Source organism: Cicer arietinum, chromosome 4 (genome assembly GCF_000331145.2).
Source record: "Cicer arietinum cultivar CDC Frontier isolate Library 1 chromosome 4, Cicar.CDCFrontier_v2.0, whole genome shotgun sequence".
In the NCBI taxonomy this organism is placed as follows: domain Eukaryota; kingdom Viridiplantae; phylum Streptophyta; class Magnoliopsida; order Fabales; family Fabaceae; genus Cicer; species Cicer arietinum.
The window spans coordinates 61,726,022-61,747,011 of record NC_021163.2 but is presented as its reverse complement, the minus strand read 5'-3'; the positions used below and the strand labels follow the sequence as shown (position 1 = coordinate 61,747,011).

Sequence of the window (20,990 nt, the reverse complement as noted above, 5' to 3'; positions counted from 1 at the left end):
AAAATTAAATTATCAATAGTTGAATAACATGTTCAATTAAAAATCACACTATGTTTTATTGTATAGTTGGAACTTGTCATAAATTAAAAATTAAAGTCTATTTTTTCTTAAATTATATAATCAAGATCAAACAACCTAATACAAAAGAATTAACGGAGTAAATCTATTTTCTCTTTGATCAACGCTCTCAATGGAATAAAATTTTAAAAATAGATAGAACACAATTTTAGTATCTGAATGTGCATAATTATGTCACCATAGTCCTTGAATCGGCTACAAATCCAAATTAGTATTTGATTTATCTAAATGGTTGTCAGTTTAGTATTTGACGCTGAGTTGATTATAACTCTAATATCTTGCTGACGTGGACGTCAATTTCTCTTAAATGTAGATTTGACTAGGTAGAGACTAAAATGATATTAAATTAAAAAAATAAATCAATAAATAAAAATACATATATTTTTTATTTTTCATCTTTCGTAACCTTAGATTTCTACCCTCATTTTCTTCCTCTAATTTGTTCTTCACAAACCAAAACTTCAATCCTACCAAACACACCTGAATTTGGTTCTAAAAAATCCTTGAAACTTCAACCCCTGTTGTTTGGAGCTTCTCAAAAGAATTCAACCTCTATTCCTCACTTGTAATGACCTTAAAAAGTGAAATTTTTCTCAACAACATTACCATTTTTGGTGATTTCCATTCAACATAATTTTTTCTTCATGATAATGGAAACCTACTTTTTGGATTTTGGACTAATTTTTCAAACCCAACACCGTTTTATCAAATCAAAACATTTGTGGGATTAAAATTGTTTCTAATAATGAGAAATTCAAGTTCATCGTTTCATAATTTTTTATTCTCAAATATGATTCAACTTCTTAATGCTGAAAAGTAAAAATGATAGATAATTCTATTCTCACTTCTTGACTACACTATAGTATAAGTAGATTTAAAAACTATGATGGCAACCTTCAAATTTTATATTAAGATAGTATATATGATTGTTTGTGAGTTTGTCCCATCCGATTTTTCTTATCTTGACCATCAACTAGAATTCTTACAATAAAATTAGTATCCCACTTTTCATATTGCAACAGATTTCCAAATATTTTTAAAATTAGAATATCGTGAATTTTCTAATACAAATTACGTTTTAATTTAATTTGATTTTCTCCATATATTAATATAATAACGTTATGCTTTAACATTATTTTGTAATAAAAATAAAAATGAATTATAATGTATAAAAGAATGTCCACTCAATTCTACAACAAAGAAAAAAAGAATAGAGTAATATTTGAAAAGATTCTGAATGAAAGAGTAATAGCCGCAAGATTTCAAGACTTTATTAATTTTGAGATGGCATCTTCAGAAAATCTTTTAAGACTTTATTTGCGTCAATAAAAAATCTTTAAGACAGTATTATGATAAAATTATTAAAATATATGTCAACAGCTATATTTAGATATTAATCCGAACAAATAAAATATAGATATTGTCACAAAATATATATTTGTAGTTAAAAAAAATATAAATAAAATCTAATTAATCCAATTTGAGACAAAAAAAAAATTAAAAATTGTAAAATAAATAAGCCTCAAATTATCGCTTCTTAAAATGTTGTAGGATATTTCATATTGTCCCAAATTTTATAATTTAGGACAAATGTTGCCTTAATGTTCACTTCTTTACTCCATTCAGTCTGTTTGTTTTGGAGCCTAAGTTCCTTTAATTTTTAATTTATTTTATTTTTAAAAGTGTATGCGGTTAATTTAAAACTCAACGACAATTCAATTTAAAAATAAAAATCAATAATAATCATAAAAAATAAAATAAAAAATTAAGCCCAATAAAAAAAAAATAAGTATTTGTCATGGTACCATATCACCAAATTTGTTCACAGTTATCATTGAACAGAAATCAATAATATCTTTTGATATTATATTAATTAGATTCAATTAAAATATAGTTTAGACAACTATAATGATTTGATATATTTTGTTTTCACATATACCGTCACTCTTTACATTAGTAGTTAAGAAAATAAATAAAATTTTATCAGATTTTATTTTCTCCACGCATAATTATTTTTTATACCTTTTATTTGAATTATTTTATATTTATTGTGATATTTTATTGTTACCATTTTTTTGTTTATTTACTAGTTTTTATATTGTAGAAGAATTTGATGAGTAACTTAGTATTTGATTTACGTCTAAAAATGGATCAACACAATAATAATAAAATTTTGAAATGGCAATTAAGATTTAAAATATTTTATTTGTTGTAAAATTAATTTTGGTTTTCAAGTATTGGCATATAGCAAAGAAATTATTTTTACAAAATTGTGTATAAACAGATTAAAAATCATTTTTTTTTTAAATTATTTTTATAATAGTAAATAAACAAAAATAAAAAAAAAATCTTTAGAAAAAATCTCTAAATATTTAAAACAATTTTTTTAAAAAAATTCAATTAAACAAACAAAATAATAATTAAAACCATTAAAAACGAAATAATAATTATCAGATTTAGTAAGATTTTTTTTTTTTTATAACCAGATTTAGTAAGATTTTCTTCTTTTTTTACGACCAGATTTAATAAGATTTGATACAAAAATAATTGTGACTATTATGTTAACTATTGAGCTGCATATAAAAGACTAAATTGGGGTGTAAAATTTACAATTACACAGAAAAAGAAGAGAGTTCACCATGGCTTCCAACAACTTCAAGTTTGATTCGCATTTAACGTTAGGTCAATGTTCTCATGAAATTACTAACAAGGTTTGTGTCCATCTAACACTAGGTAAGTGCCTCTGCACTTCAACAACAACCGATGAGACACAACAAGTCATCGATTCATCTACCAAAAAGAGGAAGCTTGTGAAACAAGCAACCAATGATGAAGAGAACAAGAAGAAGAAGAAGAAGAAGATGAAGAGTACAAAGACAAGAAACGATGAAGAGAGAAAGTGGGGTTACTCACTTGACTTGATGCTATACGATGACCCTTGGAAGATCAAGAAAGTGTTGGAAAATAGTGATCTTGGAAGTAATAGTAGACTCATGTTGAATAAAATGTCGGCTGAGGATTTTGTTTTGCCTATTTTGAATTGTAATACCGACGATGAAATTAAAGTTACAATCTTGGATATTGACACTAACTCTTTTCACACTCTCAAATTCAAGAAATTGGCTTCTTCAAAAAGCTACATTTTCAAGAGTGGTTGGATCAAGAAATTTGTACTTAGAAGAGATTTAAAGAAAGGAGATGAGATTGGTTTTCATTGGGATCAATACAACAACCGATTTAATTTCACTGTTTTTAAGGTCTATGGAAATAGACCCTAGGTTTCACAAATCATTCATTCATTCATGGAAGTGTGTGGCTTCTATTTCCTAACTTTTGTTATTTTTTTAGTTTCTAAGAGTTTTTATTATTATTTCATGTATTTCTTCGGTACATGAGCCATAGTGCTACTACTCTTAAGTTCTTTCATTGTTATAACAAAAGTTATATGTATTAATTCTTTCATTGTTATGGCAAATACGAAAAGGGTTCTTTCATTGTTTTTATTATGTAAAGTTTTTATTTTTTTAATTAATTATGATTTTGCCTATATGCTACTGCATTTTATGTTTGTTTTGTGATCATGAAATGATTAAGATAACATTAAAAAACAAAACAAAAATCAATTAAAAGTTCATTAATCTTTATGTTTTAATCCTTGTTTGTACTAAAAAATTTGCACCTATTGTTTACGGATACATAAAGTCTTTTAACCATTGGACATTAACTCAACACCTCTTTCTATACCATCGATTTATATGTATTTGGTTTTAATCAATCGATTAAATTTCATACTCTTTATCTTCTAAATAAAAATAAGATTAGTTATAATTTATACAAAAATTATACACAAGATAAATAATTATCATGAAAGAATTAATTAAAACGCATAGATTAAATATTTGTCAAGATAAATATTTTAAAAATATATAATGAATATTTGTAATTGATAAATATTAAAAAATATATAATAAATATTTTTCACTTATATTTACAAAAATACAAGCTAAGAGTAGATCGATATCAAATATTTTTTCTTATTATCAATTTTAATTTTATTGTTCATTGTTAATTATAATAAATTAAATCATATAACTATAGCATAAATAAGAAATTAATTATTTTTTATCAATTTTCTTTAATTATCATGTAAAAAAATATAATAAAAACGCAGTATCCATACAAAAGTAAAAATATTTTACTAGTTAAATTAAGTAGTAGGAGTAGTTTTTTTTAATGCATCAGATCAAACATATAACCTTTAAAACTACAATTTTTTTTTATTTTATTTAAAAAAAAGACTAAATTTACTAACATTAGAAATATCTAATTTGATTTTTTTATTAATAATATTATATTGAATTTAGATATTTTTACTATTTATGACTTTTTATTTATTTACGGAATCTATACTAGTAGTAAAAAAAAACATAAATCTTTATTACCAAAAAAATCGAAAATAAATAAAATCTTAAGATTTAGTAAGATTTGTTTTATAACCAAACTTTGCAAGATTTGATACAAAAATTATATAATCGACTTATAAATTTGTAGTTTTATATATGTGTGGTAAACCCCAATAAAGAAAAAAAGTGTTCATCATGTCTTCTGAAAACCTTAATTTTGGTTCATATTTCACTTTGGCTCAATGTTCTCGTGCGATTACTCCCAAAGTTTGTCTCCATTTAACACTAGGTAAGTGCCCCTGTAATTCAACAACAGTTGATGAGACACAACTATTTGATTCTTCAACCAGAAAGAGGAAACTTGTGCAACAAGCAATCAATGATGGAAAAAAGAAGATAAACAATGATGAAAAGAGAAAGTTGGGTTACTCACTTGATGATTCTTGGGAGATCAAGAAAGTGTTGGAAGAGAGTGATCTTGGCAACAATTGTAGACTCTTGTTGAATAAAAAATTGGTTGAGGATTTTATGTTGCCTCATTTGGGTTCCAATGCTGAGAAAGAAATTGAAGTTGGAATATTTGATGTTGATACTGGCTCTTTGCATACTCTCAAACTCATAAAATATCTTTCTTCACAAAGTTATATTTTTAAGAGTGGTTGGATCAAAAAATTTGTACTTAGAAGAGATTTAAAAAAAGGAGATGAGATTGGTCTTCATTGGGATGAATACAAAAAACACTTTAATTTCACAGTTGTCTATGGAGATAGACACTAAACTTCACAAATCATTCATCAACGGAAGTGTGTGGCTTCTATTTGCTATTGTTTTTAGTTTCTAAGGGTTTTGATTATTATTTCATTTGTTTCTTTAGTACATAAGCTATAGTACAACAACTTTTAAGTTGTTTAGCACAAAAAAGAAAGTTCTTTTATTGTTTTTATTATGCAGAAAATTTACTTTTTTTTTTCTAATTAATTGTGATTTTGCCTTTATACTAGCGTTTATGTTTGTTGTGATCGGTGGTTGAATATGAAGCGTTTGTTTCATATTTTTTTAAGAAATAATTTAATTTTTTAAACTACAAATTATTTTATATGTTTTGAACGGTGTTTGTTTTAGATTTTTTTTAAATTATTTTGTTAAAAAAACTTTTTTTTGTTTAAAAAAAAAAACTAAAAATAGGAGCTTCTCACATTCGCTTATTCGATAGATGAAAGAGAAATATGCCATAAATTTTAAAAAACTAGGAACTTAAGTTATTAATGATAGAAAGTGATGTAATTACCCTTACATTTTTTGAAAAATTCAAAATTGTCCTCCGTCTATTACTACAAGGGTTTTCTCCATACTCCATCAGTTTCACGCACTCAATTATAGCAATTTTTCTCCTTTCATGAGACTCTAGTTTTCATCTCGTAAGGTTCATTCTCCTTTTATTTTTCCGCATTATTTTTTTTTGTTGTTTCTGTGACTTTTATTTGAATCATTTTTTTTTATATATTTTTGTGTGTGTGTTTATTTATTGTTTTTTTTATGAGTAATTAAGGTACATTAATCAATTTTGAAATGTGTCTAAAAAATAGATTATTTGAAGTGCTCAATTTGAAATATTTCAATTGTTCTATTATAGTTAGATATTGATAACTAATATAGCAAATATTTTACAAGTACTAACTATTGCCTTAGTGACTATGGATAATCAAACTATGACAACATGTTTATCATGTTTGCGAGTTAGAAATTTGGTTAGTGGTAGATTATTTTATGAATTGTTTGAAACATGTGATTTAACCTTTTTACATGACAGTAAAATTGAACTATTTCTAAAAATTTGTATTAAGAAATAGAGGCTAGTAATAGGCCAGACACCCACTTCAAAAAAGGGTGGAATAACATTACTGAGAAGTTTCATAAGAGAACTAATTATGCTCATGACCACACCCAACTCAAAAATAGATGGGATGCGTTGAAAAGAGAGTTTTCATCATTTGCAAAATTAGTGGAAAATCATACTGGAGTAGAATGGGATCATGATAAGTAAATTGTTCAGGCTAACGATGAATGGTAGATGGCTAAGAGTAAGGTATGGTTATGTCTTGGTATACTATAAAAGTATTTTTATGACTTACATATTTTTGTGATTATTTATTTATATGTTTCTTTTTCAGGAGGATCCGAAGATTATGAAATGGAATAATATAAGATCTAAATTAGTTGATTTGCTTGAGAAATGTTTTAGTGGTGCAATATCTATCGAATTTGCTCTTTAACCATATGAAGAGCAATCACCTTTTGAAGGATCAGTATCTCAGTTTGAAGATGGTCGTGAGAATAATCCAATTATTAAGGATGAATGAGAAAGAGAAGAGGATAGCTTTGAAGTTGGGAATGAAGTTCAAACCAACCTAACACCAAGTTCTTCAAAAAAATAGGAAGAATTTAGGGAAATGAGATAAAATGGGGACATAAGATAAACTTCAACGATATATTGATCGTATCTTTGATGGGATGGAACAAAGCCAAGGAAGACTAGAGGACAATATAAGTTATGCCAAATGTTTGACAATGTTAGTTGAGCTTCTATCGATACTACATGGATCACATTTACACTTTAAAGCTATAAGAGTCCTTGCCAACAAAGAAAATAGGATAGCATTTGTTTACTTCGTGAATACCACCACTCCGGATATAACTATTGATTGGCTTCACACTTTTCCTGAAAAAGACTATTCACGCGTTCCCCGTTAAGATATAATTTTTCTTTGACAATTATATTAGTAGTTAAAACTATTTTGTTTTTATTAGTTTGATATAATATGATATTTAGTAGTTTGACAATTATATAACTATTAACTGATTTATGTTGCCACTACGAATTAGTTGTTGTTAGATACTAGTACCAATTTCATTAGTGAGTAGACCAGTGAATTAAGCAATTTGACAAATATGACGATTCAATTTCATATCATGATTCTCATTTAATTATATTGGTTGTGTTGTGACAAAGTTATATTTTGTGTAACAGCATGACTGACAGTCAAACGAGAGTGATACTAATTCTAAAATGGAAATTGAAGTCCAGCACAATATTAGACATCAATATCATATTGCGCAAGTTGTAGTTGCTTTTATGGTCACAAATCATGCGCTGAAATATGTTGTTAAAGAAAAGAAAACTACTTTAATTCTCTCAGGTCACAAGGGGTATACATAATTGGTAACATGAAATGATAACATATTTTTTGAACAACTTCGAATGAGGAAACAAGTCTTTCAGCGATTGGTATGGGAGTTGACCAATAATTGTGTGTTGACACCTACCAAACACGCCAGAGTAGAAGAAAGTGTTGCTACATTCTTATATATGATAGATTAATCTTCATCGTATAGAAATGTCCAAGAGCGATTTCAACATTCAGGTCAAACTATTCATACCCATTTTCATAAAGTTTTAGAAGTTGTATGCAAGTTAGGTAAAAATAAAATTAGACCTATTGATCTTATTGACATTCCTTCTCAATATATTAGGAAACGGTATACTAGTACAAATGTGATGGATGTGTGTGATTTTAATGTGTGTTTTACATTTGCATTGTGTGGATGGAAATGATTCGTCCATGATGCAAGGATTCTTATGGATACTCTTCGTAAACCGAGTTTTCGATTTCCTTATATTCCTGAAGGTCAGTATTATACGACTGAAGTTATTTTTATATGTATAATAGCTATTTTATAATTTTGTCTAATATATTTTGTATTTATACATAGGTAAGTATAATCTTGTTGATTCAGGATATCCCTCACTTAAAGGTTTCTTAAGTCCGTACAAGAATACGAGGTATCATCTTTCACAATTTAGATTGGCTCCAAGATTCATATAAAAAAATGAAGTATTTAACTATCACCATTCTAGTTTGAGAAGTGTGATTGAAATAACTTTTGGTGTTGCCAAAGCGAGATGGAAAATATTAACAAAAAATGCCCAATTTCAAAGCTTCGAACTCAAATGACTATTATATGGGCTTGTTTTGCAGTCCATAATTTTTTAAGAAGAACATATTCAAGTGACTTGGATGTTCTTGAAAGCTTAGAGAACATTAGTGGACTACAAAACCACGAGCAAAGTTTTAACGTTGAAGATGGTGATAATGGTGTACCTAATCATGGTGAGTGTCACTATCCAACACCTGTTGATGTCATATACATAGAAGAAACAAGAAATACTATTAGAGACCAATTGCCAACACAAGTTAGACAACGACACTAGTATTCTATTTTACTATTTGATATATATTGTTTGGATGACTTTTATATGAATATTTCAAAATTTTGTTATAACATGTTACTTTTTTATATGGTCAATTATTTTTATCGCATAAATATTCTTCATTATTTTAGATATTTTATAAAAAAATATTTTCTAGTAGCATAACGAGGAATGTATTTAAATTGGTAAAAAAAATACGAGGTCTATTATAACTATTATTTTGTTGTTGGTATTAGTTTTGAAAAGGGAGAGAGGAAGAGTGAGAGAGATAGAAGATAAAAGGGAGATGCAGAGAGATATAACAGAGAGAAAGAGAAAATTTAATGTATTTAGAAAAGTCACGTCATTTATAGTTATTTTGTAATTTCAAAAAATCATTTTTATAAAATTATATACAAACAGATTAAAAATTATTTAAAAAAAATCATTTTTGTGATAGTAAACAAACAGAAATCAAAAAATCATTTTTAAATAAATCTTTATAAAATAATCTCTAAATTTTTTAAATTAAAAATTATTTTTATTTAAGCTCAAACAAACGCACTTTTTTATCATTTAATCCTATCATGTGATGTTAAAAAGAAAATCCACTCTAGCAATAAAAGTAGAAAAATATCAATCTTTTTAAGACAATTTTATATGAAGAATGAATACTTTAGATAAAATTACATGGATAGTTTAATAAACCAAAGCATGTAAAGAGAAAGTCTTAAAATTACATAAAAGTAATTTCAAACCTCACTAAGAATGAGATTTCCGTTTAATTTTAGTTTTTTATATTTGTAATTTTTAGTTTTCTATTTTAACTAATTTGATGTTTTTATTATATTTTAAATTATATTTTTAAGGGTAAATTCTTTTTAAAAGAAATCTTATTCTATCTTATTAACTAATTTTTAACTCGACTCTTATAAGAGGATAAAATTTATACTATTTCATAATAATTTAATGATAAGATTAACTAACATTTTGAGTCAACTAACGTTTTATTGTTCGAAACTGTACAAATAAAATAATATAATCTTTTAAATTTAGGAAATAAAATTGAGTTATTAAATTTAAAAAGTTGGTCAATTTAGTCACTCTACCAAAATTCTTTAAAAAATTGTATGCGACATTGAGAAAATGTAAATGCTACTCTAAACTAAATAATTTTGGCCAAACCTCTCAACACTGAAGAAAAACTAATGCAATGTTCGTTGTAGAAAATGAAACCAAAAAAGGCATCTCTTTAACATAATCAAACATATTTGGGAGTATTCACTTACTGATTGCAGCACGAAAAATATATATACATACTGCTGCATCAAATAATTTAACTCTACTAATAAAATTGAGTTTAAATGAAGAGATTAGATTTCCACGACACAATAAACTCGACTTTGAATTAGGGAGTATATTTAGTGTTTAAAATCTCACACGACAAATTTATAGTTTAACTCTCTCTATTTAATCCTACAATAACGAGAATGATTAAAAGAACATCGTATTTGGAGGAAGCTAATAGCTTTCTAAAGAATTAATTTCAATTAGCACTTGACAGAAACCTCTCTCCAATTTATTCATCAATTATAACTCATAAAATAGAAATAAAGACAAAACCATGAAGAAAAAAAATTAAATTGAGTATGATAAATAAGTTTTTTTAATCAAATTTATAGAAAATTTGATGTTAAATAAGTTTGAATTGTATATTTGTTTATTATTTAAATGATTACTCTTTATTTTATATATACATTTTGTATGTAAAATGTTTATAATTTTAGGTGCTTTAATAATAATTTTACTGCATTCCATTTATATATCCTTTTCACATAAATTAAAGATGTTTTCATTATTAAATAGCATTTAGATAAGATTTATTTTTTTGTCTTAATCAAACGTCTTTGAGTTTAAACACTCAAATTTCGTAAGAACAATTTTTTTAATTGAAATGTATCTTTCAGAATTTGTTTTATTCCATAAGAAATATATAATTGGTTTAATTTATTTTTTTGACTAAATAATTATTTTAATTAAAAATACTTTTATAATAAGAGAAAAAGAAAAATCAATTGTAATAGTCACATTATCAACTATCATTACTTAGTATTAGTGTAAAATAATTTATATATATAAAAGTTAAACTCTAAGTTGAATAATTCACTTTAAATAAATAAAATCAACTCTTAAATAATTAATCAAATATAAAAAATTTAAGTACATTGTAACTAATTGTGTGATTTGTGAGTTTAATAGAATAACAACCTTTTGAAATTTTCAGTTTACACTAATTACTTCGAGATCCAAGTCTTTAAACTTATTTATTCATTTTATAAAAAGAACGTGAAACAACACACCGACATATATATTATATATAAGCAAAAAATTCCCTTCGAATTGAGTTTCTTTGCAAGCATTGGAGTTTAGGTGTTCGTTCTATTTCGGCATAGAAGGTGGTAAGAACATTCTATTTACAAAGAAGACGACGATAACAACAACTTGAATGATGGCGTTGAAATGCTTGATGTTGAAAAAGGGGAATTGATAGAGCATCATCAATCTCAACAAAACGGCGTCGTTAAAATAATAATATCAATAATGAAACAGATGTTAATAATAAAAAACCTCTCACTAAGAATCGAATGAGTAAAAACAAGAGAAAGAGAAAGACTTCAGGATCCGATTCCATCAACATTGACAGGTTCATTTACATTCTTCATAATTTCGAACATTTTTTCTTTAATTTTGTTGTTTGTATTTATTGTTTATGTTTTTAAATTTTATTTAAAAAAATATATATTTGTGTATGTATATTTCTAAGATTTGTCTTATTAAATTCGATTTTAAATTCTCTTATATGTAGTTGTTGTGAGTCTTAATAATTTTGATTATAGGTTTATCTAATAAACAGTATTGACACAGAGTTATATTGAAGAGAAAAATAATAATTTACTTAATTAAATTAATTTACGTAGGCTTATTAATCGTTAATTCAAATTAATTTTCAGATTATCGAAGAGAAAAATAATAATATATTTAAATAAATATAAAATTTATTTAGGAATTAAAAAAAAATACAATTTATTATATCAATTCGACAGTTTTTATATAAAAGTGATGGTTTTTCAAACTTCAAAAACTGATTTAACAAATTTGTTACAACACGATTTGACGAGTTTACAGTGAAGATGTGTAATGATTTTTTTTTAAAACTACTATTTTACATACTTATATTTTAATTTTACTAATCTATTATACATTTTACATTCTAAATTTATTATTAAATATCATGCAAATTCAAAAGAAATGAAAGAATAATGAAGACTAACATGCAAATTTAAAGATAAAAGATAACCATAGTTTTTATGTGTATTGTAATTTTTTTTGTAATGAGAATATTATTTTTCTGTAGTATTTTGTGAGTAGTACCGAAATAAAAGATATTTTGTCACTTGATACAACAAAATTTAAATGAATTTTTAAATATCATGTATTTCATATAAATAACATACTATGTTGAATAATAAAAATAAAAATTCATTATTAAGTTACTTACTCATCTTTACATTTACTAACTTAATTATATATGTCATGTCCATTATTTTAAAAATTCTTATTTTATCTGATCTAATTATTTAATTTTTTAATAATTATTGTTTTTATTTGTTTAAAATTAAAAGTATTGTTTTATAATAAGTTTTGTTGGAAAGAGAAAAAGATTCTTTGGAGAATTCAAAAAATAAGACATCATTAAAGAATTGTGTTATTACTAACATTGAGCAAATAATTTTTAAATTAGATTATGATTAATTTTTTATTTTTTAATTATAATTTATTTTTTTTAAATATATTTAATATCAATAAAATTGATGAGAATTGATATATATATATATATATATATATATATATATATATATATATATATATATAAAAATTAATATAATAATTTATTTATTAAAATGTATTCCGTGGGACCCACTGCACATTGGATATTTAGTATACTATATATAACCGAAAAATTCCCTTGAATTTGGTACACTTGAGTTTACCGTTTCGCAAGCATTCCAGTTTTTGTGTTAGTTCTATTTCGGCATGGAAGGTGATGAGAACATTCTAGAAGCTATTTACGAAGAAGACGACGATGATAACAACTTGGATGATGACGTTGAAATGCTTGATATAGAAGAAGGGGAATTGATAGAGCATCATCAATCGCAACAAAACGGCGTAGTTGCACAAGAAAATAATAATATCAACAACGAAACAGATATTAACAATCAAAAACCTAAACCTCTCAGTAAGAATCGAAGGCGTAAAAACAAGAGAAAGAGAAAGACTTCAGGATCCGATTCCATCAACATTAACAGGTTCATTTACCTTCTTCCTAATTTCGAACATTTTTTCTTTAATTTTTTTTAGTTTTATTCAATTGTTTATCTTGTTGTACCTAATGTTGAGTCTGTAATGTTGATTGTTAAATATAAAATTAGTTAACAACTTAAGCATTTGGGAGTGAAGATATATATTTTTTAATTTAGAATTTAGAAGACATCGATACCATTATTTGATGTTATGAAGTAGTATTAGTGTGATTGAAGCTCTTCCGTTACTGGAGGAACCCTTACTCAAAGGGAATTGGGAAACCTAACTCTTTACCATTTAGAAAAATGATATTGGAATCATTGTTATAGTTATAACCTATGTAGCTTATTGGCTTTAGATTCAAGAGGTTTCTGAATTTTCGGCATGCAGTTACATACGATTACTTCTATTTTTTCAAATTATTACTGATATTACTGATGTCTACATGTTAGTGTCCTCATCAATGTTGGTGTCTGAGTCAGTAATTCATACGTTGTAGCATATAAAATTAATTTAAAAATGTATTTTCAATCAATAGAGAAATTTATATCTTAAAAGTTAGTGTGAGTAATTGTAAGCATACTTGAAATGATATTGTTTTTATTTATCTGTTGCAGTATTTGTATGTGTATTTTGTTAAAATTTCCAAATTAAAATAATTGGTTTGTGTTGGGGTTGTAACGATGGGATTGGTCCATGTATTTTATTTCCTTTTGTTTTCCTGCATTTCGCTCAAAGGGTTAAAGGGACATACTGCATTGAGTTGTTCGCAAGTGCCAGCTTGATCTTCTTTCCTAGGATATAAGATGTAGAAACCCTAGTAGATTATCCAACTCCAACTACCGGATAAAATGTTGTATGGAGTATCTGAAGTGTTCGACTGAAAACACATAACGTTTTGAAGTGTCGGTGCTTCATTGTTCGCACATGTGATGGATAAATGAACTTAATTATCATTCTTGCTCAGGTTAATATGGAATTCTGCTGTGAAGTTATTGATTATTTAAGGGCTTTGAATTTTTTGTTCCATTTCATTTAATCATTAATTGGAGCATTGCTCACTGATTTTTCCCTATTGACATAACATAAGTAAATACATGAATGAATTTATAGTGAATTATGTGCCCTTTTCAGGTTTGTGATAGAGACATGTAGGCGTCTGAAAGAGAAAAAGTCATACATGGTATACACAGCTGTAGGTTGCCTTGGGGTTTCTGCGTTGAGCGATCTCGTCAAAGAGGTATTGAAACACCGTCATTCCCTGAAATGTTGATTTTTTTATCTTGAGAGCATGGTCTAAATTGCAGTGCGATAGTGTTGCTTTACGGTTGTCCAAATCGTGTAAAATTGTGGACAAATACAATCTCGATGTGATTGTAGATATCTTCTAAACCACAAATATTGTGGCTGAAAGTGCAGTTATAGAATGCAATTTAAAACAACTCATACAGTTTTGTATGAAATATCATAGCCATCTAGGATGTCAGAAACAATTTAAAAGCAGCCAGGGCAGTTTTATCAAAAGAAAAGGAACCACATAATTATCAGTGCATTATATTACTTGGATAATATTTGATGATATATAGCTGAAAACTTGATTGATATGAAACAAATAATTGAAGAAATTTATCTACTAACATTGTCTACACCCCAATCCTCTTGATTTTGCTTTGTCAAAAGTTGCCCGAGATAGTCTGACATTCAAATGTGCGAGTTTCCATTACTATGCATCTTGCCTTACTTCCCAGTACTCGTCTGTTCTCCTTCTTACACGGATTTCATAATTCTGAGTTCTTCGTGTTATTTTAATAATAGGATTATATTGATAACACATCCTTCACATCAATATCAATATAGAAGTACACAGTTTGTTTTCTCCTTTCCTTCTGCATCTAAATCCCTATTATTTCATCAGATACTTTGCGGATTGTCTAATCTTAGCTTGTCACTGACTCTCTAACCTCTCTCTTCATCTCCCAGTCAAATGTGCATCTCATTGTATTGAAATAAATTGTTCTTTTTGTGATTTTCTTTTTATAATTTCCCTTTCTTGATGGCGATGTGGCTTTTGTGAGAGAAGACATAATTTACTCACCTGTTATAAGAAAAAGGTGAGAGTTCAGATTCTACTTGATTTGAACCAGCCTTAAACTGATTATGCTTATCTATTACTCCCTAGAGCACCATACAACCATTCATAGTTTCTGAGGTGTTCAATTTTGTACCCAACCTGGCAGATTTTTATCAGAAGCTGGTTTGCTCTTTCCAATCCTCTTTTTGATGAACTTTGTTTGATGTTCCTGGCTGATGAACAAGTTCATTATTTAATTATTGTGTAGATGTTTGTTCTCTTCAGTTTGCTCTCATAAACCGAAAAAGTCAACCAAAATTGGATCTCTCTAAATATATCATATTATTATTATTCTGATTATTATCTATCGCAACGAACATTCTTTTCTGGCTTCTAATTAAAATATATTGCTAAGTAAAAAGCTAAAGGTACACTTGATGGTGCAAAGTTAAGACTTTAGTGATCTGATTCTCACAATAAATGGACTTGTATTTTGGTTTAATTATGTTTGGTGTTCTTTTTTAAGTTGTCCGATTTGATACGTCACAAACTTGTATAATTAATTGTTAAAGTCACAGGTGGATGCAATACAGTCTTGTGGAGGCCAGATGACTGCTGATGGTAAGCGATACCGGACAGGGGGTGGTGTATTGTGGAGTATCATTAAAGTTCGAGAACCAAATGCCTACAAAGAGATTATGAAAAAAGCGAAGGAGTTTGAGGTTTGTGGTTGGCCCTAACTTTTTACTGCTTAAACACTTTCTTTTTTACATTTATTATTATGTTTCCTGTTTGTAATGCATTGACAAATGACAATATGGTAGTTTGTTTCTAGATGCATACCCAATCCATAACTTGAAAGGGGGGAATAAATTGTTTGTTTATATTATACCCTCTTTAACTACATTTTCTGGTTTGAAAGTCTTGTATGGGCATGTTAATGTGTTAAGATAATTCATTTGTCACTGTCATTACTGATATGCTTCTGAGGTGAGCATAAAACATAAAAGAGACATGTTGCAATGAAGTTCCCTGTATGACAGGGTCGAAGAAAATGTTGTAATCATTGTCAGTCTATCTTGCACTAGCAAGAGGCTTATTTCACGACTCAGATCTGTCATTTCTTATTAGTGTGTCTTTGGCTGATTGTTTGCAAACTTGAATTTTCAAAATTGATTTAATTAATACATGAGTCTGAAGTGAAGTAGTTTATGTTTGGAAACTTTTATCTCAAAAATACTATAAAATTACTATAAAATTATCAAAACAATGCAAAAGTAAAAACTTACTATAAAATTAACAATACAATGCAAAAGTCCATTTTTTTCCACTTTTAGTCTAATGGGTTTTGAAGACTAAAAGTAGTTTTACTTAACAGCACCCAAACATGAAAATAGTAACTGGACAAAGTTAAATCTGTGAAAACATGTGTCTAACTATGCATACAATTAGTCTTATGGCAGAAATTCCATATATTAGGCTGAAGCTGGTGGCTATTAAACTGATACCAGAAGAATGAAACTTGTTCATGACTTTTAATGTTTCTCTGATTTCTGAAATAACAGGCATATAAATTGGAGGAGATTTTTTGTTTGATATTATCATTTTTTAGTCTTTATTAGCCAAGACTACTGTTTAGATAGTTTTCAACTGCATCTTTCATCAATGATAGTAGCTGCTGCTTTTGATGTGTTAGTTTTGCTCAGTTGCTTTTTAAAATAGTCAATTAATGATCAACCAAGCCCATTCAGATCATTATTTTCTTTGCAATAATTAGTTCATTTTCTTATTGCTCATCCTGTTGATAATAATACAGAAGCAATTCAGGCAGCCATATATTAAGCCGCCACCCATGCAAAAAATGGAGGATTCTTCTCAAGGGGTGCCGTGTACATTTTCTAGCGTTCATCAGGACAATGATTCTGAAAATCCTTCTTGTGCATCGAAAATTGATGATCAGCATGAGCCCTCAGTTTCTCAAGAGAAACGCATTCCTGTTCGTGACAGATTAAGGATACCTGTTTCCTACGATGATGACTTGCTTGGAGCAAGTGTTGATAACGATGCAACCTTACCCTGAATAGAAATATCCTTCATCTTGTAGCATTTTTTATTTGTTTCTACGACCTTCCTTATTCTTTCGCCTCTCTTCTTTTTCAGCCTTATTTTTGCTTCTGTGAAAACAAGTTCACAGATGGAGATGTTTTTCCATTTGGATTTTGTTGTGAAGGATTTTGCCATATATGTTGAAAAGATAGGACATTTACTTAACATAGTTAATTGGCATTTCCAATGTTGATACAATTATAGAATGATAGAAAATATTTTAATTAAAGATATTATGTTGATCCAACATTGTCGAAAAGTGTGGTTGGCTAGCTTGGTATAAAGCGCTGCCTAAGTTTCATATGAATCTTGGATTGAGAATCATTTCTTTGTAGATGAGCATCCTCCATTTGAAAATTTTATTAAAAAGACTAAATTTAACAGGTGTTATAGGAGTTGTTTGATCATGCATAATATCTTACAGGAGTTACAACCTACAAATATATAATAGCGTGTTTGGCTTTGCATTTTATTGTGGAAACACTTTCTAAGACGAGAAAACGTGAGCCTCAGGATGTATGTTTCTGCGACTAAATGTGAAAACCAAACACACACAAAGTCTTTAAAAATGAAAATTAGTATTTGAAGTGTACATTTTGCCCTCCAATGAGTCTTTTAGCTAACAAAGTAAAGAATTAATTTGACCATGATGTGTATATATTTCACAAAAAAAGGTGTGGAACGCTTTGTATATCTTTAAAAACTAATATGACCAGTTTTTATGCACTAACTTAAGGGTTTACTCATTTCAATTTGAGTCCCTACATTTGATACCTCCTTTCTTTGCGATGGTTTTACCATACATTGCAGCTAGGCCTTTATATATCTAGGTACTAGTAATAATTAGTGGAAGGGGCATTTAACCTAATTTTCCACTTTTCATATGCCCCAAGTTTTGTGGTTTCTTCTGTAGGAAAAGGCAAACAACAGTGCAGTCATCTACCCTAGAAGAAGGATACTTGTTTGCCCATGCAGCTGTGGCTGCTGCCACCACTGCCTTTGCAGCTGCCTCTTCACTTTCTACCTTCCACACAATTGATGCAACCTCATCATTACTTAGTACATCCCACACCTACAATCCAAAAAAGATTAATAAATAAATAATGATAGACCTAACATGATGCTCCATTATTTCATTTCTTATGAAACATATATATGAAAAAAGTTGAAGAGATTAATTTTTATGCACTGAGGTAATTTTTTTTTATACATACATCCAATAATGTTAAGAACGTACCCCATCACTTGCAAGAACAACAAATTGGTCACTTGATGTTAAAGGGTGATAGCAAACATCTGGGATGGAAATAACACCATGGTCTTTGAGTATGAAATCTCCAAAAGCTCTAGACATGGCTAGGCCAGGGTAGGTTTCGTTGGGCAACCATACTCGTTGGACATGTGGTTCTTCCTTTAGCGCATATACGCAACCGTTGCAATTCCTTATTCTCTCTGCTTCACCTGCATTCCAATTCATTTACAAATAATTGTATTAAGAAATAGATTAAGGTTAAATACATAGATTAAAAATATTTAATTGATATAAAATATTATATCAAAAATTTTGAAATCAAAAGAGTAATTTATAATTGTAAAGGCATAAGATATATTTCATGTCTTGTATCATGCAACACAAACTCTTTAATTATATGCTTTAATGAAGTGGAAAAACAATAAAAGAAGCTGCATATGCTTGTCTAAGAAAGAGTCTTACAAGGCAATCCAGGCTTCAAATCAGTAGTCAATTGAATAGCTTCCAGTTTTGCATTATGGATTGTCCCTAAGATTGCTCTTGAATCACCAAGATTAGCTATGATGAGACCTTTACCCTGTTTATTATTATTCTTGTTATATCACATTTTTCATAACATAGATAAAAATGAATGGAAAAGTTATATGACAGTTTATTATATAGCACCGAGACCTCGAATTGAAAGTATGTCGGGTCTCGGACACGTGTTAGTGTGTGATACTGACACAACACTGATACATTTAATTACTTTTACTTTCTTAAATAATTATCAGTGTTGGTATATCAATTTCAATTTCACACGTCTAGTGTATATGTCAGTGTTTCATAGGTTATGTACCTGTCTTATGACAACTACAGCAGTAGTTCCACTGCAAGAACAATCTATATTCTCTTGTAGCTTCACCTCCTTGTCCATCACCTTAAAAGCACCAAGAATGGCTTCTTTCCATTTTAGAAAGTTCTTTGGAAAATGGTTTTGTTTGTAGTCCACAATATTTGTTTGTGTATCAATCTCCTCAAAACCATTCTTTTGGCTTAATATGAGAGAAGACAAATTACTATTCACTAACTTGCTCACTATGTGTCCATTCCTTCCATGTCCATCATAAACACCACAAAATGCTCCATCTTCCATCTCATAACCCTTTTAAGGAACAAAAAGGAAACATAAGGTATTAGGATTTTTATATGTTATATATATATATAGATATATATATATATATATATATATATATCATAGTTACAAAAGTACATGACTTAAAAAAAGTTAGTTATTGCAATTTGAGGTGAACTATCAAAGTTTTTTAGGTCTCTTTAATCTAAAGCGATTGAGGCTACACGTCAGTCACGTTTGGTTGTAATTATCATAATAACTTAAGAGCATTGATGTTTAGATATTAGAAAACCCACACCATATAGAGATATAGAGATATTATATAAAAGTACATTCAAAATAAATATTACGTAAATGTAATTTTAACTGCTACATCATGTTTTTTATGTCTTGTAATTCATGATTGACACAATATCAACTGCATTTGATCACAATTTTCCTTAATAATATAGATCACAACTACAATTTAAAACCTTAAAAAATGTGATGCAAATTATTGAAAGGTTATCTATGATTGAAAGACAAACCTGATAAAGAGAGGCAGCATCTTGGTTGAGACCTTTAGTACCTTTTTTAGAGTAAACAGAGCAAAGTCTATGAGTCTCATGTTGGACCTTGTTTGCTTCAAATATCATGACATTTTCATCATGAACTTGAGGGATTCCATGAATCTCTGAAGATGCAACGGATATGCAGATACCCATTCTACTTGTTATGTAATTATTTTTTAATACATATAAGTCTACTCCTCTAGACTTTGAAGACCTTATTATATAGCAAATACTTTGTTATAAATAAATGTCCATATGTGATTACCATAAGCTATAAATGATAACATAAGCTTTATTTATACGAAATAATTGACTTTTTTTAATTGTTAGTTGTTCAATTGGGCTGTCCCAATAATGTCTTTAAGGGACATTTGGAATTTATTCTTCCGAAGCAATCACCAAAGGGGTATGACTTTCTATTTTAAAACTATATAGTTCAGAGTTATTATTCAACTAAACATTATTTGTTGATGAAGCATTGACACATTATTAAAATATTAATTAATTAATTTCACATAATTCACTTATCTTTTAATGGACAGCACAGACCAAACACATAATATAAAGGAATTAAATTTGATTTTCAATCTTGAAATCTAACCCGTCGGTTTTGATCAAATAGTCACAATTTGCATGACTATATGGATGACTAATCGATCGGAATCCAAGTACATAGATCACAACCTTCAGTAAAAAAAACACATATATCGCAACCTAGCATTTTTGTATTTTGTATATGTTGTTTGGTGATTGGCACAACATAATTTTGTGTCGTGTTTTATTTGGTATGTGTTAACATTC

The 20,990-nt window shown here is 28.0% G+C and overlaps 3 protein-coding genes across 3 annotated transcripts; 2 read left to right on the top strand and 1 right to left on the bottom strand.

The window, feature by feature from the left end:
* Window positions 1–4,676: 4,676 nt before the first annotated feature.
* Window positions 4,677–5,258, top strand: LOC101505348 (putative B3 domain-containing protein At1g78640). The gene has a single exon (XM_027333624.1). It carries the CDS (start codon window positions 4,677–4,679, stop codon window positions 5,256–5,258), a length of 582 nt encoding a protein of 193 aa, XP_027189425.1.
* Window positions 5,259–12,765: 7,507 nt separating this feature from the next.
* Window positions 12,766–17,521, top strand: LOC101513604 (uncharacterized). Its single transcript, XM_004498861.4, has 4 exons — window positions 12,766–13,100; window positions 14,230–14,335; window positions 15,745–15,888; window positions 16,983–17,521. Exons 1-4 carry the CDS (start codon window positions 12,826–12,828, stop codon window positions 17,244–17,246), a joined length of 789 nt encoding a protein of 262 aa, XP_004498918.1. The 5' UTR covers window positions 12,766–12,825; the 3' UTR covers window positions 17,247–17,521.
* A 379-nt stretch (window positions 17,522–17,900) lies between these two features.
* On the bottom strand, window positions 17,901–20,451 carry LOC101513274 (probable protein phosphatase 2C 72). The gene is made up of 5 exons (XM_004498860.4): window positions 20,166–20,451; window positions 19,363–19,668; window positions 18,987–19,101; window positions 18,510–18,733; window positions 17,901–18,344 (listed from the first exon to the last, which is right to left on the bottom strand). The coding sequence occupies exons 1-5, from the start codon at window positions 20,340–20,342 to the stop codon at window positions 18,132–18,134; spliced, it is 1,035 nt and encodes a 344-aa protein (XP_004498917.1). The 5' UTR covers window positions 20,343–20,451; the 3' UTR covers window positions 17,901–18,131.
* Between the last annotated feature and the right edge of the window lie 539 nt (window positions 20,452–20,990).

Excerpts from the sequence above, each read along its gene's own strand:
- LOC101505348 (XM_027333624.1), top strand. The coding sequence starts at position 4,677 with ATGTCTTCTGAAAACCTTAATTTTGGTTCATATTTCACTTTGGCTCAA.
- LOC101513604 (XM_004498861.4), top strand. The coding sequence starts at position 12,826 with ATGGAAGGTGATGAGAACATTCTAGAAGCTATTTACGAAGAAGACGAC. Across the intron at positions 14,336-15,744 it reads TGAGCGATCTCGTCAAAGAG|GTGGATGCAATACAGTCTTG; the intron begins GTATTGAAACAC and ends TTAAAGTCACAG. Across the intron at positions 15,889-16,982 it reads AAAAAGCGAAGGAGTTTGAG|AAGCAATTCAGGCAGCCATA; the intron begins GTTTGTGGTTGG and ends ATAATAATACAG.
- LOC101513274 (XM_004498860.4), bottom strand. The coding sequence starts at position 20,342 with ATGGGTATCTGCATATCCGTTGCATCTTCAGAGATTCATGGAATCCCT. Across the intron at positions 19,102-19,362 it reads CTGTAGTTGTCATAAGACAG|GGTAAAGGTCTCATCATAGC; the intron begins GTACATAACCTA and ends AATAATAAACAG. Across the intron at positions 18,734-18,986 it reads TTTGAAGCCTGGATTGCCTT|GTGAAGCAGAGAGAATAAGG; the intron begins GTAAGACTCTTT and ends ATTGGAATGCAG.